General features: G+C 41.7%; 1 protein-coding gene across 1 annotated transcript in view; it reads left to right on the top strand.

Moving 5' to 3' along the window:
- LOC136391623 (sarcoplasmic/endoplasmic reticulum calcium ATPase 3-like) overlaps positions 1-25110 on the top strand; it is a 50335-nt gene that overhangs the window by 6422 nt on the left and 18803 nt on the right. Inside the window, exons 2-3 of the mRNA XM_066363380.1 lie at positions 23244-23276; positions 24790-24954. Of these exons, the coding sequence (XP_066219477.1) occupies positions 23256-23276; positions 24790-24954 (186 nt within the window). The 5' untranslated portion in view covers positions 23244-23255. The remainder of the gene's footprint in view (positions 1-23243; positions 23277-24789; positions 24955-25110) is intronic.

Below are 25110 nucleotides of genomic sequence, written 5' to 3'. Positions count from 1 at the left end.
AATACATAGTCAGGTTTTACTCGAGTCCGATAGACTAGGAAGTCATTTGGTCCCTACAAATTTCTGCTCTATACATTTTTTTCTTGGAGACCCACCTTTTAAAAAAATATTTACCATATTTTAAAATTCTCAGGAGATTGAAATGCCATACAATTGCCCTCACCCCCAAAATGGTGACAAATCTGACAGAAGGACCAGGACTAGTGGGGCTGGAGTACTCAGGGAAGGCTTTATGAGGAAGGATGAACTTGAGCTGGCTTTTGAGACATACATAGGACTTCCACATGCAGGGAGAGATAAGGGAATTTTAGATGGCCAAAGGCACAAAGAAAAATAGGAATGGGCATGGTGTGGCTAGGTTATGGTGAGGGGCTGCTTTAGCTGGAATGGAGGGCTGCCATGATAATTGAAAAGGTAAACAAGGTAAATTAGTAGGGTAGAGTCAAGATTGTCAGCTTATTAAATCACTGTTTGAATGGTAGCTCTTACATAATGGGAAAATAAACCAATATGAAATTGAACAAAAGGGACATAAGCCAACTCCAGGGACAGGTGACTGTAACTTTGATGTATGTGCTTTAGAGAAGCCTGATGGAGGATTACGGTTGCAGTGTTTGATATTTGCACCTTACACACTGGAGGAGAAAGCTGCTAAGTTAATGTTATGAACTGACAAGATCACACTTTGATCTATTAGCCATGTCCTTTAAGCCAGGGTGATGTAGCTCCATGAGAATGAAGATTCTGTATCTCTCCATCTTGCAGCCAACAAGGAAAGAAATCAGAAGGAAGTCATTTTTAAGTACCGTACACAAACAAACATGTTCATTTGCAGCTGAAGAAATTTTGATATCGTGTCTCAACTCTGGCCTGTTAAACTTCTCAAAATAGTCCAGTGGCTTGTTTTCTTCATGTCAGTTTTATGAGATCTCTGGGAGAGATCTCATAAAATCTGCCATCTCTATTCTAAGGCACCACTAGGATGGACAGTGCTCAAATTGGTCTCTTCTTCACCGTTTCTTTCTTTACAACCTGAGCTTCCTTTACAAATCCCTGGAATACAGTTTGTAATAAAAGAACAAAACATTCTCAGTGTTTGTGACTAAAGAGAAATATCTAGTAGGTGTAGGTGGGAAAGTGGCTTTCATTTTCTGTTTCTGGGTTCTGAATCTATTCTAAAGACAGTATACTTTGGAAACCTGAATTAACTATTGCCTTACCACAATGAGACAGAATATTAAAGCGACCTTGACCAGCTCAGCAGTCTTAACCTTTACAGGGTCCTGTCTGGGGGTTAAAAGAATATCCTCTCTGGCTGTAACATCTTCTAATGCACACTCCCTGCTGTGGCTGGGGATAATTCCGGGACACTGCGAAGTATTACTTCTGAGGATGCCCAGAAGCTTCCTGCTGCACCAGGTGTGCTCCCTTTGGGAATGGGGCTGGGAACACACCCCACAGGTAGTTTCCTTGAAGCAGTGCTCCATTTTTATGATATTGAGGATGGCACTGGCTAGACCAATGGTTACCTTTCCTACAACGTGGGCATATTTCCAGGCAGCTTTTCTCCCTCACTCCCTCATTTTTGTTAAGGAGTTATTCTATTACCTTTTTTTACAATTCTTTTTAGTATGTCCTAACTTGCCACAGTGATAGCATTTTCCTGGAAATTTTGAACTTAACTTTAATCCTGCCATAGCTTGAGCCATCATAGTAGCCCTGTAACTCTCAGTGCCAACTCCTTGCAAATTTTAATGTATAGAGTTAAGTCTAATTTTCCTTTCATTTGGCCAATAGCCTTTTGGCAATCTTGGTTAGCGTTTTCAAATGCTAATAGTTGGAGTAAGCATCAGCAACATCAACATTGGTAATTTATTTTTTAATAGCCTCTTGGAGCTGGGCAATAAATTCAATATAGGGCTCCTTTAGTCCTTGCAATACCTTTTAAAAAGAGACAGCCACTTGTTCCTTAGATTCAGTTTTCTCCCAAGCTCGCAAGCCACATTTCCTAATTTGGGCAATGACCTAATCGTTCATAGGAAGTTGATTTGGGATACCTGCCCATGCTCCAGAGCCCACCAGTTGTTCTAATAAAATAGGAATGTGACAGGCGCTGTTATATGTGGTTTGAGTTTCAGCATGGTCATACCATCAAGTCTTAAATTGCAGAAATTCCCCAGAACTTAATACAGTTCAAGCCAAAGTGTTCCAATCAACAGGAATTAAACGAGAACCTTCAGCAGGACCCCGAATCAGGCCGTAAGTGAAAGGAGAATTAATTCCGTATTGTTGTCCAAGTAATTTCAATTCCTTCAGTATTTTAAAAGGAATTGACTCATGGGTAAATTCATAAACACCATTAGGATTTTAGGGATCCATCCCAGGAGCCACTCTCTCTGTAACTTACTGGGAAAGCCATCTGTAATGCATTCAAATCTCCCCTCTTTACGAGCCTGTAATATTCCTTTCTGAAAAGCCAATAACTGTGGTGGAAACTCTGTAGGTACAAAAATAGGCAGTGGAGGGGGCGGCAAAGGTTCCGCGAAATCAATGAAAGGAGCAGATGACGAAGGTTTGTCAACTTTTGGAGCACTTTTAGGCTCAGCGTATTAATCTCCCCAAATTCTTCATCTCCCTCCTCCTCATCATCATCACCAGTTTGTAAAGGTTCTAAAATTGATTTTTACTAAGGTCCAAGTTTGCCAGATAGTAACCACCTATGGAACACCTTGAGTATATAATTTTTTCAACTCTTTCTACCTTTTCCCAGTCATGTAAATCTAGACTTCCTAAAGTAGGGAACCAAATACAATGCTTCTCAATTACTTGTAATAATTCTAAAAGTTTCGCTTTGCTGGCTTTAGCCCTGCCAGCCTTCAACAATTATTTTAAGAGATAGATATAGGGACATTTCTTAATACTGTGTCCGTTCCCCATTGTTACCCTGTATTTTCCTCAGGATGTCCTTACTACTTTCCTGTGATGGACTGAACTGAGACCTCTATTTCCCCTCGGGGTCCAGCAGTTATTTCCTTACTTTATCACTCTGGCAATCCTTCCAGTCGGGTCACTGTTCCTGTCAAGTCCCTGTTCCGGTCAGGTCCCTATTCAGGTGCCACTTGCCACAACCAGCTTGGCAATGGGGGTGCACAAAAGGAAGGTGCTGTGGGACTTAAGAAAAAACACACAACACAACATACAGAAAAGATGGATACAGGGGACTCCCAGCCTCTAGGACTGAGAGCCCATATCTCTGCAGCCTCATTGTATTTATTCATTTCTTTGCTCATCAAGGAAATTAGCAGGGCCTGGGTTCAGGTGCAGAGAAGGATGATTAATACCTTTCAGGTATGTAGGGAAAAGGCCATAGGGATCAGCTGTTTCCTTTAAACAATCTTATCAGTGCTTACAGGGGCAGCGTTCTGCCCCCACAGGACTTGGTATTCCACCGAAGACTTGTCTCAGGACAACACTGTAATTCCTAGCCATTTTCTTACAAAAGTGAACATCATTGCCACAGAAATGGGTATGGCCATGATGAGTTTTTTGTTAAATATAAATGATGGGAGTTTTTTTTTTAAAAAAAGGATAAAAACGAACTATTCTTGAGTCTATTTTAAGAAATAGCTAACTCTTCTAAACTATTACTTTAAAACCCCACTCTTTCAGGTGAATATTTATGTTCTTAAAGAATGCTCCAAATCTGTGTTAAGTAACCTTAGCACTGGCCATGTGACTTTGGTGAAGATAGTGATCTCCCAGTCTGCTCATTTAGAGACGTGCCATTGTTCCATGGGTAGATGAGAAAAGGAACTAACACACAAGATAAATTATAAAAGTAATGGCTTTTGGCCTGAAGCTGAGAATTCAGCTCTTGACCTGCAGTTGCTTCTCCACCAACCGTTGATGCCAACATTCCTATTCCAGGGAAACTGGAGCTCATGAACCTGTAATTTTGTCTCTCTAGAGATTGCTCTAGTTCCAGGCACCATTGGTGTTCAGCCTGCATCTCATACTGCAGCTCTTAAGAGCGGTCAGCCTTCTTCTCCAGTTCTTATCCCAGTTCAAGCCATTGCTGGATCTCGGCCTGTAGCCTGACCTGCAGTTCTCAGACTTGCAGCTCTTTCTCCAGTGATTGTGTTCCAGCTCATGCCATTGTTATCACTCAGTCTGCAGTCTGCAGCTTATCCTGGAGGTCTCAACCTTGGAAAGATGAGGGAAACCTCTTCCATCTCCAGGTCTGTCCCAGTCAGGGTTGTATACTGACTGACTGGCCAGTACTAAGAGGCAAAAATTTATTCTCCCATCTTTGGGTCTGACCCAGTCAGGGATGTATACCGATTGGCCTATACCAGTGGTTGGCAAACTCATTAGTCAGGAGAGCCAAATTTTTTAAACTTAAACTATATAGGTAGGTACATTCCTTATCGAGGTAGCACCTACACATATTTTGTGGAAGAGCCACACTCAAGGGGCCAAAGAGCCACATGTGGCTCGTGAGCCACAGTTTGCCAACCCAGGGCCTATACGAAGGAGAGTGAATGAGTGAATATCTCAAGGTGGACTCAGCAGATAGGCAACTCTGAGAAAACCCATCTAGAGCCCACAATTTATAAAAGTATTGTAGAGGATCTACAAAATAAGTTCCAGAGAAAATTCATGAAAACATTATATTGCTTAAAGCTAAAACCAACTAAGACCTTAGAGAGTGCTGGAGGAAGTATAGAGTAGAAATTAGTTTCAAATATTTACATACTAACCCAAAAATGTTTTACCCATTTGCCGCATACCCGCACAGCTAGTAATCGTCCAGGTGTGAATGGTGTGGAATGAAGAAATAAATTCAGAAGAAAGAATGGGATCGGGAGGCCTCTGCAAGCTGATGGCAAGCCAGAGCAAAAGCAAAGCTCAGGGTCTGCTTTATCATATAGTGCAGTCATATGCAAATTAGGAAGTCTAATACAAAGTCACACATCTGAGGCATAAACAGGAATCCCTGCACCCTGCATAACTGAAATCAACATCAGGACAAACAAAGGGTGAGAGGAAGGGCTTGTAAATTGCCTCTAGCAACCTAATCAAACAAGTGGGGATGGGAGGAGTAAAAACACTCCAGAATCACAGCTAACAGGGAGGTGTGGGGAAAAACTTAACCTTTAGCAACTTAAGCAAGCAAGTGAGGTGGGGGATTGGGCAGACTGTCGGCTAACTGCCAGTCCCCACACCGCTATCCCCCAACAGTTAAACCACAAGGACCCTGCCAGCTTGCAGTCTCCAACACCCATTTGGGGTAGGAATTATTAGTGTTAGAAAGGAAAATGGAAAAGATTGGAACTTTTTTTAGAAGAATCTTTAAGAAAGAAAAAGACCCCTACAACACCACTTTGGAAAGTCCTTGGAGGACTACTGAGGACTCCCTAAAGAAAAGGTTTAAGGTCCCAGTCACAGAATATGTCTCGTGCAACCTTAAAAACCCAAACAACATAAACCTCATTATCGAGAGGGTGGAAGGAGTAGAAATTACAGGAATTCTCCTCCAAACCATCAAACAAATAAATACAGATAGACACAAAGGCAAGGAATTGGCAGGAAAAGTACTAGCAAAAGTCAAAGCAGGCCCAGTAGTAATAAGAAAGAAAACTAAAACAAGAAGATGCTAATAGTGAGGAAACTATTGGATTTAATCCATGCACCCAAACAGAATTAGCAGATTTAAAACAAATTAATTCAGGGAAATAATACAGATATAGACTGGCTAATAAAAATTTATGAACAAAAAGGACATACAACCCTCCTATCTACAGATGAATTAAAAGCAGATATAGATACAATTGAAAACCCAATAATTAAACACCAACTAGGATTGCTGATAGATAAAAAAACAACAGAACAGCATCATTATGGAGCTGGATTAGGGAAGCATGGTAAACAACATATCCCACAATAGACCTAACATCCAGAGCAATAACAGCTAGATAGACAGAAATAGGAGATTTAAAGATACAGTTAAGAAACGTAGTACATACCTATATGAGGACGATTTGGGAAAATAAAAATACAACAGGAATGATCAGAGCGCTCATACATGGAGCTCTGAGAATTACAAAATACCTTTACAAAACTTGTTACAAGGGACATTTACAGTGAAGAACATTAGAGAAAGGATACAATTACATGAGGACTTAAATGGGAAAAATCAATTTACATATTATACAACCATGCCAAACCTAGGGAGAAGACCCACAAATAGGTTCTAATATAAAAGAGTAAATAATGAAAATAACAACTTTAAATCATCACAGAGGCCCTATCAAACAGGGAAACCCCAACTATCTAAAAAGCCAAGCCCCTTACTGGAAAAGAATCCATTTAATCAACAAAATAACCCTTTTAAATTCAGGGAGCAACAGGGAAATCAAAACCAAAATTGGAGAAAATATAAGAATTTTTTCTCTGACCAAAATGAAATTATAACCCATTCCAGCAAAAACAGTCAAAAAACTGGAATGGGCCCCCTTGAACAACAATGGGGGAGGAGGGTATTACAAGTGATTGCAAAGAAATTAAGCAGTATAATTATAAATAAACCAGGAGATAACAGACCTTATATTACCCTTGAAGTAAAATTCCCAGATAGTGGTAAACAATTTCAAACACAATTCCTCATAGATACAGGTTCCCAAGTCTCATTGTGAAGGGGAATATATAATTCAAAAAAGGTTAATTGGAGTTGAAGGACTAACAGGAGATTCATTAATAGTGGCAGCAAGAGATGGAACTATATATTATAAAGGATTAACAAAGGAAGTAACCTTTTAAGTAAACCCAAATTTCCAAAATATTACAGGAATGGATATATTACCATATTTATTAGAGCTAAAAATATATACACCAAGATGACATAAATTTTAAATCTAGCAGTTGCAAATAAAACCCATATTTTACTAGAACCTTTAAAAGCCTCATTTACCCCACAATACCCGCTAAAAGTTGGACATTAAGAGGTGACAGAGGCCATAAGTAAATTAGTAGATGAAGACATAATTGAGGTAGGAAGATCACATATAGTCCAGTGTACCCAGTAAAAAATCAAATGGAACCTAAAGAAATATCAACAAAAATTTTCCTAGTGTAGATGGAACCTTACCTGATGCGCAGGAAGTAATTAACATCTTACAAAAACATAACCGAAAATTTATGGCAGCAATTGATCTCTCAGATAGGTTCTTTGCAAAACCCATTCATGAGGATTCCAGACCAATTACAACTTTCACGTGGCAAGGAAAGCAATATCAATTTAAAAGGCTGCCACAGAGATACAAAAATTTACCAGCAATTGTATATAATTTATTAACATCTAGCATAAACTCCAAGGATTACCAACCCAAAATTATTACATATATTGATGATATAATAATGTATAGTGAAAACAAAACCTTCAGGAAGACCTAAACAAACTAGTAAAACAATTGTGAAAGGAACAGGATGGACAATAAATCCAGAAAAAATACACCCCCCAGGAACAGAAGTAAAATTTTTAAGAATTTAATGGAACTCAGGTGGTAGGAAAATACTGAAAAAGGTAGTAAATAAAATACTTAGCATTAAGTATTAATTTTATTCCCCTGGCAATAAAAAGGAAGTTCAATGGTTAGTTAATGGGATTATTTGCATACTGGAGAAATCACCTCCCAGCATTGGCAGAACCAATACAATATATAAAGGAACTAGGAAGGCAATAGATTTTACATGGGGCAAAGTGCAACAAGAAGCCCTAGAACAGTTAAAATAATATTGAGAGCACCATCAAAAATTAGTTGTACCAAAACCAAGAGATACAATCACATTAGACCTAATATTCAGTGGAACTCACAGATGTTGGGGCCTATATTAAAAAGGACCAAGGGATAAAAAAAGAATAGCAGTATGCTCTGGTCACAAAGATAAAAAAAGAATAGCAGTAGGCTCTGGTCACAAAGATTCCCATACTGCCACAATAAATATTCACCCTATGAAAAACATACATGGTTACTATGATATATGCAGTGCTCCTCCATACAGAGCTACTAACAGGAAAAAAACCAGTAACAGATCTTTACTACCCCGCAAAGCATGGCTTAAAATGTCGGCCGAGGAATTGGCAGGTACCCAAATTGAGGAAGTACTGGCATGGAAATGGTACAGAAACTCCAGGGAAATAATGAGCACTGGCGAACCAGCCCTTCTCACAGAGGAGGTCTCCAAACTGGAGATAGATCCCCCAAGACAGATTGTCGAGAACCGAAGGGTGCCCGAGAATCTAGGGGTGGTAGGGCCTAAATATAGACCCTCACTGAAAAATGCCTGGTTTACAGACGGATCAGCCCCCGTAGCCGGTGACTCAACCAACTGGAGAGCAGCAGCTTTCAATCCGGCGACAAATACAGTGCTCACGAGGGTAGGTAAGACTGACTCGACTCAACATGCAGAGCTAATAGGAGTCCTGGCAGTAGAATATGCTATGGAGAAGTGACTACCCAAAATATATGTTTTTACTGATTCAATGGCAGTATATAAGGGAATAACAGAATAGTTAGGAAAATGGAAACAAAATAATCGGCAAATTAATGGAAGGGACCTCTCGTCCAGAGAACACTGGGAAAAACTAGATGAATTAACATCACACATAAAGCTCTATGTAACCCATATATCAGCTCATGCCACAGATAATTCTCCAACCACACTAGAGAATCAAATAAGCTAGTAAAAGGAATTAAGGTAGGCAAATAAATTAATATTGGGGTACAACAAAAACATACAGAATAAAGGTTAGAAAAAAAATGAAGATACAAGAGAATATAAAATACGCCCAATACCTACAATCAAAGTAAAAAGGAAATGGGATAAATATAAAATACAGGAGGAATACTTAGATTTCTCTCCGGAGTTTATGAAGGACATTTATATCCAATTAGGACATCTAGGACAAACAACAATGATAGAATGGTTTAGAACCAGAAATTTAAAGGCAAAAATAGAAGACATAAAGAGAAGCATTGATAGATGTACAGTCTGTAAAAATGTATATACATCCCAGATAACAGAGCCACCAGGCTTAGATAGACCTCAGATACCAAATTTTCAAGCCCAAATTGATTTTATTGGGTCCTTGCCATGGCCTTTCCGACAAAAATATGCATGTATGATGGTCAACATACATATAAGAATAACGTTCACATTGGTGGCAAAACACCCATCTGCAGCCACTACAATTAAGACATTAAATATGTGGAAAACGTTCTTCAGAACTCCTAAAATTATAGATTCAAATCAAGGAACCCATTTTACAGCCAGCTGAGTATAATCTTTTGCTGCTATAAATAATATAGTTTGGAATTTTCATATGCCATATAACCCAACAGCATCAGGAATAGTTGACATAATGGACTATTAAAAGCCAAATGTCAGCCTGACCAGGTGGTGGCATGGAGGATCGAGTGTCGAACTGGGATGCAGAGGACCCAGGTTCATAACCCTGAGGTTGCCAACTTGAGGGCGAACTCATTGGGCTTGAGTGAGAGCTTGCCAGCCTTAACACAGGGTCACTGGCTTGAGCGTAGGATCATAGTCATGACCCCATGGCTGCTGGCTTGAAGCCCACGGTTGCTGGCTTGAGCAAGAGGTCACTCACTCTGCTGTAGCCCCCAGGTCAAGGCACATATGAGAAAGCAATCAATGAACAACCAAGGAGCCGCAACAAAAAATTGATGCTTCTCATCTCTCTCCCTATCTGTCCCTGTCTGTCTCTCTGTCACACAAAAAAAGCCAAATGTCATACATTATTAATAGATAGAAAATTTAACAATTTACAAGCACTTCTTAATGAAGCATGCTTTGCCCTAAATAGTAGACCAAGAGCATACAGAAATTGTCCCTTGGAAGAACTGATTAAACCCCATTTAGAACAAGCAGAAATTAAAATGGGAAGTGTACCTAAAATTAAGAAAAATTTACCTTATAAAATAATAGTAAAATCCCCTAAGGATACATCTCTCTCCCAATAGGAAATAGTCTGCAACCCAGGATACAACATTGTTTGGACAGTAAATAAATAGGGACAAATACAACAGATTAAAGTAGATAACTTTACATCAAATGATTGAGAATGTATAATTTAGTAAGATTGTTAATTTGGATCCTAGTGCTCCTTATGATTCTACCTTATATGATTATAATTCTACATATAACCTAGTGTACTAATAGAAATTGCCTGAGCAATAGAACACAGACATTCCACGGCTCTCAATGCTACTACTCTGCATTTTGGACCATGGGGCATTCTGGAGAAAACAGTAGGAGAACAAATAGACATCCTGGCAACAGGCCCACCAAAACTAAAGGACAAAATCAGAAAATATTTATGAGACTCATAGCTAATGGCAGGCTCTGATGACCACTGGGAAGATATTCGTTTATGAATGAACCCAGAACAGCCAAAACAAAAACAAGATTAAAATTTTGTCATTTTTTTGAATAAAGAACCCAAATCCCCAGATTTTAAATCAGACTGCATGGGATACTGGGACTCTGATAAGCCATTATCACCAACAACATTTGAAAAATGCCAATTTAATTTAATGAAAGAAGAGGTGCCACAATCTAGGGAACCAATTAATACCAAATTACATTTTGAATCAGAATTGCCATCAATAACGGAGGAAACTCCAGAAAGTTGAAGATTCAGGTTTAGAGGATTTACCCTCATCACCATAAATGCCCATAGGGGCACAAAATAAGAAAAAACAAATAAGTCCAGCTTTAATTGCTCCACATTGGTGAAAGACCTATAGGTGTCATCCAGACACAATCCATACACCCTGGTACCTCCTGCACAAAAATGATCAGAACTTGAATGCAGAAAAGGCTTGGCCACAAATTATGACCAGGGCCTGCAGGGAACAAATACATTGTACCCTCAGTGGCATCCAATCAATGGTAAAACATCTACCAAGCAGAAGAACACTAGAATAAGGATTGTTAATACACAATACTACCTGGATTTAGCTAAGACAGCCATTTATAACCCACATAGCCAAATTACAGAGATTTAGAAAATCCAACCCCAGGAATTCATCCAGATATTATCTCCCTTCTCATCTATCATTGTCACGATCTAAAGACAATGTCATACTTCTGTGGCTTCCACAGTACATAGTCCTGGATTGGGCACAAAATGGGTGATATCTGACTGCCTCCCTGTTTCCAACTTCAGAAAAATACAAATAATAATAATAATAATAATAGCTAACACGTAAGTATGTTAGGCACTGACCTAAGTATGTATATTAATTAACTCAACTAAATCTCACAAAAATCCTATGAGATGATAACTATCATAATCTTTGTTACAGATGACAAAAATGGAGTCCCAACACTGAGTGACATACCTGGGTTCAAACCCAGTTACTCTGGCTCTAGAATCTCTATTCTTAACCACTATGTTGTATTACCACCAGTGAGAAAGAGAGGAGCCACGTTGTTCTAAGGCAGGCATGGCCAACATACGGTTCATGGGCCGGATCAGGCCCACGTAATGAGTTTATGCGGCCTGCGATTAAATTTTTAATATTCTCCGCTACTTTAAAATTTCAGCTACTCTGAAGCAGAAGTGTCTTTGATTATTGGAAATTGAGATATTTAAGAAGATAGTGATATGCGGAAAAGAATTCTGCGTGTGACTAATCTAGGGTTAACTTCCAATAATTGGTTGGATGGATTCGCGATACTTTATTTTTTTAAAGAATTCCATTATAGAGATTTAAAAATTGTACTTGTCTATACTCAATATGAACTATTTGATGTTTAGCAGTGATGTGAAACCCACATTCTTTTAGGCAGAGTTTGCCAGTGCGCACCCAAGGTCAAGCAATTCATTATTTTTGTGGTCAAGTGTGCTGAATCAAGTGGCATTGTAGCATAGACAATAGCTGCAGTTGATAACTGAAAACGTGTCTAGGCTGTTTGTAAAATGAAATAATTATTTTATTTGTGATATAACCCTTCAAATCTGGCCTGAGGGCAAAAACTGTTGGCCACGCCTGTTCTAAGGGGGCAGAGCAAAAGTAGGAGAGTGGAGGTTAAGGAATGAAGTAATGGGGCTAAAAATGAATAAGATAAAATAATAAGGGCAATTACAAGTAAAAGATTACTGAAGGGAGGAACAATAGTAAGAAGGGTAATGAAGATAAGGGATAGTTGACAGACAAAAACCACATCAGTCAAGCTGAGCTGGGGAAGATGTGGGGAGCTCAGGACAACCTCAGGAAAAGACTGCCTTGGGCGGCAGGATGCAGAGAACAAACGAGAACAGGGGAGTCTTACAAGGTGGTGAAGGTGTCCTTGTCGATGCCGGGCTGCAGCACAGGCACGCTGCGGAGAGTCTGCTTTGGGCTGAGAGCCTCCCAGGACAGCATCTTATTCCTGCAGAAGCAGAGCTTACACACACTGAGGTGGCTTTCTCTTCAGTCGTAGAAGAAACTAGTTCGGATGGTTCTGGTTGTAGAGACTTGGTACCTTGCACGTCCCCAGGCAAGGTTGGCTGCCGACTCTGAAGAGACTCTGGATATGAAAATGTCACCTCAGGGTGCTCTGGAGGAGCTGTAGTCTGCTGCAGGGCTGCAGGTTTTTCAACCTTTTCAGTACCTTTGTGGGGTGATAGTGAACCCCAGGTCCACTAACTGAACTATGATTTTGAAACAGTTGGGTGCTGAGCCTGAATGGGCTCTGGATGGAGAAGTGTCACCTCAGGGATCTCTGGAGGCTGAGCAAGACCCTCTTCATTACCCAAAGAAAGCTCTGCACTGGCAAAGTGCCCTTGTGGTGGAGCTGAGCCCTTCTCTGGAAGCAGATCTGAAGACTTCTCTTCTGTGAAAATCGCTTCTCCTCCTCAGGGACTTCTGGTTGCTGAGCTGGGTCTTCCTGGGGGATCGGAGAAATTTCCACTTCCTCAGGGGCCTCTGTCTGCATAGCTGAGAAGGTTGGAAGGGAAATTCAACCTCTCCGGGAGCATATGAGGACTCTTTGGTGAGATTTTGTTGATCTTGAGGCCAGGGTTTGGTGAGCACCAGGGTGGTGGCAGTCAGCAGGTTAGGGTCCAGGGCCAGCTCTGGAAGCGGGCGAGCCTGGACCAGGAGCCACAACAGCTCTCACATAAATAGGAGTCATAAAGCCCAGAAGTGCATGCCGGACATTAAGTTTGGGACACAGAGAGCAGAAGCTCAACGCCCCTTTCCGGCGGTCTCTTCCAGTCATGAGGGAAGCACAACGCCCCTTTCCGGCGGTCTCTTCCAGTCATGAGGGAAGCTCAACGCCCCTTTCCGGCGGTCTCTTCCAGTCATGAGGGAAGCTCAATGCCCCTTTCTGGTGGTCTCTTCAGTCATGAGAGAAGCTCAATGCCTCAGAGCAGTCACTAGTGTGGGGTGCTGGCAAGGAAGTGGTGGGAAGCTGTAAGGTCTGATGTTTAAGAATGCTGACTTGGAAGTTAGGCAGATCTAAGCTCCAAATTTGACTACTCTCTACCTGTGTGACGTCAGGGGAAAATCTTAGCCTCTCTGAGCTTCAGTTTCTTGCGCTGCCAACAGAGGCTCAAGCCCCATCCTGTGGGTTTCTTGGCCTCCTTAGAGAGGCTCTGCCCCCCTTCTTAGAGGTTTCCTGCACTCTCTGGAGAGACTGAACCCCCCACCCTGAAGGTTTCTTCCATTTTGGAGAGTGGCTCAACCCCCATATTTGGAGGTTTCTTGGAATCCTGAGAGAGGCTCTGCCCCCTTGGCTGGAGGTTTCTTGCATGCTCCTTTCTTTAGCAGCTCCCAACTACCAAGGATTCTACTAAACTGCACCCAAGGCTTCGCTTGCCTTACAATGCAGTGGCTTCTTTGTATTCATTTTTGGAGATATATACTCACAGTTTTTTAATGTGCTGATAGGACTACTTCCAAGAATTTTCGCTCAAGGATGTTATAGTGTTTCCCTGCAAATCTCTGTGGAAAAACAGAGTCAGTGTCCCTGAACAGAGTAAGTCAGGCAACCGTGGCGACCTTGTGGGGAATACTCAAATGCAGAACACACCAGCTTTCTCATTCCACAGCCATCAGCTTCCCAGGATGCCTTCTCACCCACCTCCCAGGAGAAATGCACGTAGTTCAGGGGCATCTCAAAGCTCCCAAGCCCTTTGTGCCTAGCTAAGTGCTTGGGCCATAGGGGATATTCAGTAAATAATGGATGAGTGAATTCAGAGCTAACATTTTTTTTTTTTTTTTCATTTTTCTGAAGCTGGAAACAGGGAGAGACAGTCAGACAAACTCCCGCATGCGCCCGACCGGGATCCACCCGGCACGCCCACCATGGGGCGACGCTCTGCCCATCCTGGGCGTCGCCATGTTGCGACCAGAGCCACTCTAGCGCCTGAGGCAGAGGCCACAGAGCCATCCCCAGCGCCCGGGTCATCTTTGCTCCAATGGAGCCTCGGCTGCGGGAGGGGAAGAGAGAGACAGAGAGGAAAGCGTGGTGGAGGGGTGGAGAAGCAAATGTGCGCTTCTCCTGTGTGCCCTGGCCGGGAATCGAACCCGGGTCCTCCGCACGCTAGGCCGACGCTCTACCGCTGAGCCAACCGGCCAAGGCCAGAGCTAACATTTTTAAGTGCGTCCCATTTGCCAAGCAGGCCTCCAGGTGCCTTTCCGTCTTACCTTTCCTGGGTAAGCCTCTCACCCTTCCTGCAAGGTAGATATTTTTATGCCTCATTTACATAAGCAAAAAAGCAGATTCAAAGATGGGGAGGGGTCTGGCCAAGTTCACACAGGTGATAGATTTGGACCCGGACTTCCAGACTTTGGTCTTCTCATTCTGCATCTGCTCAACAACACTCACCTTCTAATTTCTGTTTCTAAGCTCTCAGAAAAATGACTCAAGTCTGTGCAGGTATATAAGGCTGACATCAGAATTTGAACTTGTATCTGTCCGGTCCCAGTATTTCCTCTTGTCCAGATAGACATGCCCAGGGCCTTGTGGATCACGGTTCAGGAACTCGGGGCTAGGGCGTTCTCACTGGGACTCCTTCTGCAGTTTCTGCCTGCTGCCCTTTCCAGAGCCTATGCCCCCTCCTCCTCCTCAACTCTTGGGTTCTGGCGAGTTACTGTCTGAGCAGGTCTGTGCCTGAGCTCCTGCAAAACAGTACCTGCCTGCCTGGAAACAAGACCACAGCAAGCACCGACCTCGGTTAGAGCACGTGTGGGCAGGCTGTGAACCGACTCCTGTTTCCACAACTTCTCTACCCACTGCTCCAGTGCCTAGTTTATAGAGAGGTCGAGAGGGTCCTCAGAGCAGTCACTAGTGCGGGGTGCTGGCAAGGAAGTGGTGGGAAGCCTCAGCATACACTTCTTCAGCGTTCCCCACCCACCCAGCCTTCGCCACTGGCGCGGAGGCTGTAAGGTCTGATGTTTAAGAATGCTGACTTGGAAGTTAGGCGGATCCAGGCTCCAACTTTGACTACTCTCTACCTGTGTGACGTCAGGGGAAAATCTTAGCCTCTCTGAGCTTCAGTTTCCTTACCTATAATGTGAAGATGATGACTCCTCTTTCATGGGACCATTGAAAGGACTAGATGCCGTAAGTCTTGTAAAACATTTAGCTCCGTGCTTGACCTGAAACCACCAGTCCAAGGCAGCTGGGTCAGACTTGGCTTCCCCAATGACAGCCCTGAGTGTCTCTTGAGCTTAGGAAGGGATTTGAAATAGCAAAGGGCATTTATTTCCTCCTTGTCATACTCAGAAGATAGGAGGAGGTGATCTTCCTTGTGGTGAAAAGCACAAGCTCTTGTGTTGTAAAACCCTGGGCCTGTTACTTAGAATCTCTAGACGTCAGTTCCCTCATCTGTAAAACTGGAATTATAGTCATTTGTTTTAATTACCAGAGCTATAATTCATCTAACTTAAGTTCATAATAATAGAAGTGAGTTATGTATACTCACTGTCTCCACACCCTCACCCCCAATTCTCTCTTGAGAAGACTCCAGACTGGCTTTTGTTTTCCCACTCCACTGAAACCTTCCTCATCCACTGCACTGATACCTCCATGTTGCCAAATCCATGGTTACTCTTCTGTTTTATTTATTGTTTTCAGTTATTCCTTTCTACACTGACATATGTTTAAGTGCCATGGCTACTTTGCACAAATGATATTTGTATAGGACCAAATTTTATATGAGGAGCTTGAGGTGACATCCCTTCTCTATGCCATATGATTCCTTTGATCACCAGCTGTAATTAAACCATTGTTCTTATGCCACCTTAAGTGAGCACCCTGCCCTTTAACTTGGGCAGAGCTATGAGGGCTTTAATCTATAATGTTTTATATACAGATATATTACTTTTAAATCTATATCCTTGTAACAAACGTTTTGGGTTTTTTTTTTCATTTCCTTTACTGTTATCTTTGACAATAGATAGCCATGCTTGAGCTTCTATGTTTAAACAATGTGGCTCATGTCGTATACATATAGGTAATTCCTCAATTCCTGTTGTATGATTTTCTAATATTACACCTTCTTTCGAAGGTGCTAAGGGACCTGTATCATTAAAAGGTCCTAGAAGCCAATTAGAGTCATTAACAAAAATAGGAAAGGCACTATTTTCCTAAGGAATAGCTCTACTTAATGGAGGATTAGGAACATATGCCTAATAACTAAAATTTTCAGCTCTACTTCTTACCGGAATTATTACCAAAGCAGTCATTGCTAAAAACAGGTTAGTAGCATTTTTTTTTTCTAGTAACTTGTAGCATATTTTTACCATTAAAGATCAGCTTTTTAAGTTGAACCCAACTTGGTATTTTAGCCTTTTCAATACCGAGCAGCAGCACCTTTAAGATTCTTCTTTTGAAATTCATTTCTTCCATCTCAGCAATGGGCAGTTATGGAAAGAATCTATTGTTCTTATTCATGTTGTTAGTTTAATTCTGCGAGCAGGACTCCAAAGGACTTCACCGGATTCTGCAATGACACAAGCAAACCCTCTTCCCCAATGTTGCACTACACTAGGTACCTATTGATTCAACTCACTTTTATAATGTATAGGTTGATTAATCTTAGAACTGTTACTTTTCGTCTGTCTGCAGCAGTCAAATTATTTTCTCCTGTATTTAAAAAATTTAAAGTAAATAAAGCTTTGTGTAACATAATTCTAGAGAATAATCTCCTTTCTTCTCCCCCCTTTTGTTTAAGTAACATATTTTTCAGAGTGCAATTACTGCATTCAATAAATGCTTGTTCTTGTGGATTATATGGAATTCTTTTTTTTTTTTTTTTCATTTTTCTGAAGCTGGAAACAGGGAGAGACAGTCAGACAGACTCCCGCATGCGCCCTACCAGGATCCACCCGGCACGCCCACCATGGGGCAACGCTCTGCCCACCAGGGGGCGATGCTCTGCCCATCCTGGGCGTCGCCATGTTGCGACCAGAGCCACTCTAGCGCCTGAGGCAGAGGCCACAGAGCCATCCCCAGCGCCCGGGCCATCTTTGCTCCAGTGGAGCCTTGGCTGCCGGAGGGGAAGAGAGAGACAGAGAGGAAAGCACGGCGGAGGTGTGGAGAAGCAAATGGGCGCTTCTCCTGTGTGCCCTGGCCGGGAATCGAACCTGGGTCCTCCGCACGCTAGGCCGACGCTCTACCGCTGAGCCAACCGGCCAGGGCCATTATATGGAATTCTAATAGTATGTTTAATATTCTAAAATGCTAAGAATTGTTGAAATTTAGTAGATGTATAGGTAGGACTATTGTCAGTTTTAATTGCTTTAGGAATGCCTATAACATTAAAAGCTTCAATAAGATGTTGAATGACACAATTAGCTTTTTCTTTAGGCAAAGATTGGCCTATCGAAAGGAAGAATAAATATTAATAAAACCGTACATAAGATAGTTTTTTAAAAGAAGAAATATGAGCAATATCTATTTGCTACAGGTTATTACTGTGTTGCCCTCTAAGATTTATTCCTCTCGGTAATGGAGGAGCATTTATAATACTATACTGAGGACAGTTTCTAACAATATTCTGAGCTTCTCACCAGGTTATTTTAAATTTTTGCATTAAATCTTTTTTATTTGTATGAGTCTTTGTATAAAACTTAGTAGCTATTTTTATTGATCTAATGAGTAATTGATCAACTTCATTATCTGTAGTAGACATAGGTCCTCCTAAAGCTGTATTGAGAACAAATGTGAGTTATGTAGATAGGCAAATTTCATTCCTACAATAAAAGTTGTAACTCTTGAAACAATTTGTCCAATCTAGAACTATTATTTGAAATATAAACAGTTTCTATAAGTTTAATTGTATGTTCTACATATTGTGAATCAGTAACAATGTTAATAGGACAGGATGTTTAAATTTTGCCTTTAACTACAATCAAACTACACTGATTTAAGGTTTCAGAAGCATTTTTAAGGATGACTGACTGAAAGTTCAGCATTATTTTTATAAGCTATTAATATGTCATTTATATAATGGATTATTAAAGATTGAGGATATTTTTAACAAATTTTTTCTAAAGGTTGATTTACATAATGTTGATACAGTGTCTGACTATTCAATATTGCTTATTTAAGTAATATAAACTTAGTAAGAATAGTTAGTTATGCTTATTGTTATAGACACAACAGCTAGCATTGCTAGAAACAGAGTCAAAGATGTTTTTTGAAGTCAATCTTAATTAAAACATTTTTTGCCTCCTAGGTAAGTTTATTTAATTGTCAAATTTCCCTTTTTTCTATTTCCAACTTATGCCGAGGCTTCAATTTTCTGGAAGGTATCTACAATACTAGTCCCATATCTGTGGAGATAAGAGCAAATCCTCACCCCTACATTTTGCCTACATTGCTGTTGTAAATTAGCAAACTGTCCATCTAAAAAGTTCATCTGGCCCTGGCCGGTTGGCTCAGTGGTAGAGCGTTGGCCTGGCGTGCGGAAGTCCTGGGTTCGATTCCCAGCCAGGGCACACAGGAGAAGCACCCATCTGTTTCTCCACCCCTCCCTCTCTCCTTCCTCTCTGTCTCTTTCTTCCCCTCTCATAGCCAAGGCTCCATTGGAGCAAAGATGGCCCAGGCTCTGGGGATGGCTCCATGGCCTCTGCCTCAGGTGCTAGACTGGCTCTGGTTGCAACAGAGCAATGCCCCGGATGGGCAGAGCGTCGCCCCCTGGTGGGCGTGCCGGGTGGATCCCGGTCAGGCGCATGCGGGAGTCTGTCTGCCTCCCCGTTTCCAGCTTCAGAAAAATACAAAAAAAAAAAAAAAAAGTTCATCTTCTGTAACATTAATAAGAAGGTTAACATTAGTATTTTGATTAGCTTGAATACAAGCTTGATTTTCCTAAGTTATAAATTGTAACTCTTTCGCTTTTGAAAGAACAGTCCAAGCTAACATTTCTAAATTTTTTGAAATAAAACATTCAGAGTCTATGAAGGAGGATAGCAGTTCCTGCATATAAAGACAGTTTTATACTGGGAGCAAGCTGTTTTTAACTCTTTAAGAGCTTTGACAGAAATTTGGTCATAGTGAGTATAAAAAACTCCTTGTCAGAAAGTTTAGATTGTAATTTAAAAAGTTGCTCTTTTAATTACTTGTAAGATAAATGTTTTTCTTTATCAGAGGCCAAATGACCCTTGTTATTTTCCTATTGTAAAAGAAATCTTAGAACTTTGTTAGGGACTTTTCCTAAGCCATGCAGCTTAGTGACTACTACCTAAGTGGGCTAAAAAGAAAACTAATGTTGCTTAGTAATAAGAGATGCATCAGCTTCTATATCTAAAAGTCTTTTGTATTGTTAAGTCTATTATAGGGCATCAGAGGAACTAAATTCCCACTTTCCTCAGTGCCTCCTTTTTTAGGATGTTGCCTTACAAGCAGCCAACTGTCTAAAGCAGCTTGAGATAAATTCTTAAAATGACTTAATTTTATTTAATTCCTTAGTTTTACAAATTTGAGCATATTTTACACATAAACAAGACAATTTTCAATATAGAAATACAAGTATAACATATAACTTTAATTAATCCTAATACTTGAATTCTTATTTGATTTCAAACTTTGAATATACCTTACAATGTATTAACCAAATTAGCAAGTCTTAAGGATCCATATCCTATTCAGTTTAAATTTAAATGAGCACTCCTTATAATTTCTCATTTTAAAGCAAAAAATATATGGATGAAACTATTTTTTCAATATAAAAGCCGGCATTTTTAATCTTTGTATGTAAACACAATTCAGGCCTTAAAAATCACATTTTAGACAACATTAAACAAAAACTAAACAGAAATTAGAATCAGACAAACCAGACCAGACAAACCAAAGAGAAACCCGGGATTTCAGAGCACAGTCAGACTAGAAAGATGCCTGCCTGATTTTATTCAGGGCATTTTCTGACAGAGGGACTGATGATGGATGAGACTAAACAAAATTTCCCCAAGAAAATTCTCTTGGCAGCTGCTGGGATATTTTCTATAGTCAGATCCAACACATGTCCCCCGCCTCAGTTTCCAGGCAAAGAATAAGAAAGAAAGTGATAGCTCAGAGGATTGTAGCTAAAACACCAAAGAAATTTAGTATTTATTTATTTCATTATTACAAAGACTAGAGACTTATTTTCATCATCGTCTTTAATTTGTTTTCTTATGGGTTTACAATTTTGAATTTTTCCTATTTGGTTGAAAGAAACAATTTTGATTATATCAGCTGAGTTCAGCCTGTAAAAAGGATGTTAAGGTGTGGATAAAATATGCAAATGAGAAATATATTGTACAAATTCTATATAAAAAAGTAAAATTGTGTGTGGGCCTTTTTTTCCTCCTTCCCCTCCTTCTGCCTCTCCTGTGAAGATTATACTTAAGAGTTTTTACCAATCCCAAACTGATAGAAATTCTAGAATCTCAAGGCCTCTGGGTTGAAAGGAACAGAAAGGTTCTAGGCTCCCAGCTGCACCCCCCACCATACCTGAATAAGCCTGGACTGCAGGCCTGTCTGTCCCTCTGCACAGCTGCTCAGGTTCACGCGTGCTCTCATCCCCAAGTCGGCCCTCCCCAGCCCATCCCCCCACCCCCACCCTGCTCATATTTTACCTCCTGTGGCACACAGGACACAGTGTGCAGCCAACAGAGAGGAGGAAGACAGGTTCAATCCTGGGCCTGCTGTTCCTTAAGCATCTTGTCACGTGCTTCTGAACCTTGCTTCTCACTAAATACAGAGCTGGGCCTCCCTTTGGGTCTCAACTTCCTCGCTCAATTCTCTGGCTGGCCACTTCTTGCTCAGCATTCCTGACACTGAGGGCTATCTCTTGGGAATTAGAGAAGATAGACTTTTTGGTTGGGGCTGGACTTAACTAACCTTCATGGCCTATTCTGCCCTGACAGCATCTGACTGACACATCCCCCTAAAGCCCCCAACTGCCTTGCCTTCCAGGGAATCCCGGGAGGCCGGGACAGCCTCAGCCCTCATGATCCCTGAGACCAGAAGGAAAGCTGGTTGGGCCTGAGGCTCAGCAGAACTGGATGCTTCCAGGGCCTGTGCAACCCCAAGTCTCTAGGTCCTAGTGATAACATTTTAATCCTCTTTCACCTCACCAAGGGCTTGAGAACCCTGGGCCTTTACTCTGAAAAGTTGGTCAGGAGAACCAGGCTGTTTGGTCTGTCTATCTGAGCCCGGAGCTGCTGATAGGAGTGACTAATTGCTTGCCTAGAAATCAGGAGCAGAAGTGTGAAGGTTACCTGCTGAGACTAATCCATGAATAAACAATAGAAAGTTGCAAAGGTCAAAGGTAATTAAAAAAATTTTTTTTTTAGATTTCATTTATTCATTTTAGAGAGGAAAGACAGAGAGAAAGGGGAGGGGGAGTGGAAAGAGGCAGAAAGCATCAACTCCCATATGTGCCTTGACCAGGTAAACCCAGAGTTTGAACCAGCGATCTCAGCATTCCAGGTCGACACTTTATCCACTGCGCCACCACAGGTCAGGCTCAAAGGCAATTTTGAATGGAAGGGAAGGGAAACAGTTCAACCAGCTGAGCTTCCTCATTTCAGAACTAGAAGCTATGAGAGGTCAGCTTGGAGTCGCACAGGAAGTGGTAGCAGAGCCAGACCAGCTCAGTTCTGATGCCCAGCCCCAAAGCTGTCACCACTATGTGCAGGTGCTCATTCACTCAATAAATCAGCAGTATGCTGGGTGCTGGAGCTGCCCAGAAGCCACCTGGTCAAGATTGAGGCCACAGCTACACATGGCCCAATGTGCCTGTGGTGGACCCTCTCACTTAGCTTTCCTTTCCTACACCCTCCCCTACTTCCTGCTAACATCCAGATTTTTGCAGGTGGTGACTGGAGGTACTTGAATCTCAAGAAAGGACCTACTACCTCATGAGGAAAGTCATGATCAGTTTAAACCATTCTCAGTAAACATTTCTACTTGCTGGATGCTCAGTTTCCTGGCCCCCATACCTGTGCAGCAGCATACCTGTGCAGCCCGGTTCTGGCTGGAGAGAGTTAAGCTGAAGCCCAGGGGAGGTTTTGGGGAAGGCAGCTATCTGGCTTTGTTCCCTTTGACTGTGGTAGGAGAGCATGCCACATGGCCCTCCTACGGCAATCTTGTCGCCCTCTGGGAAACTGGAAGTTGTAGGAGCAGAAGAAGAGTTTAGACTCCTTAATTACATTATTTGAACATTGACCCCTAGAACTGACAACCTGCAGGTGTAGGTTAGTGTGTGTGTGTGTGTGTGTGTGAGACAGAGACAAAGAATGTTTGTTGTCGGGTGATCCTTTACAACTGAAAGAATTTCTGTCCCAAATTTATGCAACAATTTGGCTTCAATAGGTTGAAAAACTGTCACAGTTCTCTGTCTTATCACAGTAATATGAACAGTATATGGAAAAGTAAATACATACAGATTCCTGAAATCAGAAAGGCCCCAACAGTGTCTAGCTGAGCCACAGATAGCATCAACCTGAAGCAATTACCAAGACCTTTTTTTTCTTTAAAACCTATTTATAATAATTTATTGATAAGAATTCAGAGTCCATATAGCAGCTTACCTTTACAAAATTACCACATGTTTAAGTCTTGCTGTATCAAAAAATAATACCCACAACTATCTGGAAAAGGACTCTAAAGGCTTCTTTCTTGTCTGACCGTATGCCTTCAGGAGACTGACATTTCCTATACTTTCTTCTCTTTCTTAGGGATTCTTGCATATGCACCTTGGCTCCTGTTCAGTGAGTTTCCGCAATAATTTTGGGTTATTTTGCATTGCCTGAGTTTCCAGGGTCTGCTTCAGTTGCACATTGAACCCACTCCAAACTAACTTAAAAACAATTTATTGATTTACAAAACTGGAAGGTCCAAGAGTTGCATCTGGCTCCAGATTCCAAGGGCTCATGATGCCAGGTCAGTCTGTCTGTCCCCACCCACCAAGTCCACTCCCTCCCCGCCACTCCCCTGCTCTGCCTCCCTGTTGGGTTCTCATGACGGTGAAAATGAAAAACCAGGTGATGGTTCTCTTCTCCTTTTGGACCTGAGTGCTGACCACACTGATTCCCCAGTGGAGAGGGCTTCTCACTGTCTTCATGTGAGGCTTCCCTAAGTTGTTAACTGATGTTTTCTAGCTATGATTTAGCTTAATGTTTAAAAAACTACTTGGGAGACCCATGAATTTGCAAGTTGTCATCCCAGAACTGCTGAGCAACACCACATCCACGACAGCAAGGCAGAACAAGTGCCTGGGAGATCCCCACACACCCTGTGAGCCACATCAACACATCTGCTCAATCACTTAGCTACCCTGCCGGGTAAGGTGCCCCAGAATATGGGGGCAGCAGATCCATTAGTGTAGACATTTACCACGTAAGTGGAGAGAAACAGCCCCAAACTACCAATTCAAAAACAAACAGGTGAAATGGAGAAGAATGAGCACAAGGGTACAGAGCAGATGCAAACAAAGTCATGGTCATTTGGTGTTAGGCATTGTCACTCAGGAACAAAATTCAACCAGGCCAAAAGTCATTTTATGTATCAATATATTCTATGTATAGTTTAATTTGCAATTTAAAAAATAACACTTTTCTGCACCAAATCCCACAAGAAGTTACATAAGGCAAAAATTGCTAGAAATGTGTGGAGAATTGGGCAAGCTATAAAATTGCTAGAAATGTGTGGAGAATTGGGCAAACCATAGTAATGGGAAGTACCATCTTTCTCAGTTACTAGCGGGTTATTAAAAAAAAAAAAAAAGATGAACAGCAGCGTTGTAAGGAAGCTTTCATGACAAAGCTCCCCTTCTCCAAGACTGACTGTGGAGGAAGAATGTCCTGAGAGGAGGGGCAGTTGACCCCTGCATCCTGTCCCTGAGGGTTCCCTTTCAGGTGGGGGTGTCTCAGGAGATCCTGAGGCCATGTAATGCTGGCTTGCGGGCCCTCTGCTTCCTTTACCCTGCAGGCTGGGTGTGGACAGACCTTTCCTTTGATCTCCACAACACACAGCCATGGCTGGGCTGAAAAGCTTGTCAAAGTTCATTTCATCAAGGTAGAACAAGCAGGGGTCACAGCTGAGTCAAGTCTACCGCAGGTGACCAGCTAGCTCTAGTCATAGCTCAGGGGCTCCCCACTGAGAGGACATGCCCTCCACACACACCGGTGTGCCCTTCAGGATTCAGGAGGGCGAAGGAATCGCCTTTCCCACTGTCTGAAGCACTCAGACCAGCCTCTGTCTCAAGTCCTCACTCTCTCCCAGGTCCAGTTCTTCTCAGACCAATGGGCAGTGGGAATGCCCAGTTTATACAGGGACACTGGTCCACCCAACTTTACTTCATGGCACCAACATGCTGGCTACGTCACAACACGGTTACCACCATCCATCTGTACAAGAGTCTTAGGGCAGCAGTTAACCACTGATCTGGTAAGTATGGGTGTGCACCTGTGTTTGCGTGCGCGTGTGTGCATGCTTTGTACCCGCAGAGAAGGCCTTCTCTTTTAGTGCGCATGGAAGATTCCTAAAAGTGGGTCCTATTTCAGGTCATTCTATTAGATATGCTGGATATTGTGTCACTTCCCA

The sequence above is a fragment of the Saccopteryx leptura genome, chromosome 2 (genome assembly GCF_036850995.1).
Source record: "Saccopteryx leptura isolate mSacLep1 chromosome 2, mSacLep1_pri_phased_curated, whole genome shotgun sequence".
Lineage (NCBI taxonomy): Eukaryota > Metazoa > Chordata > Mammalia > Chiroptera > Emballonuridae > Saccopteryx > Saccopteryx leptura.
Note: the sequence above shows the minus strand (reverse complement) of the source record. Positions and strands in the feature narration are given on the sequence as shown.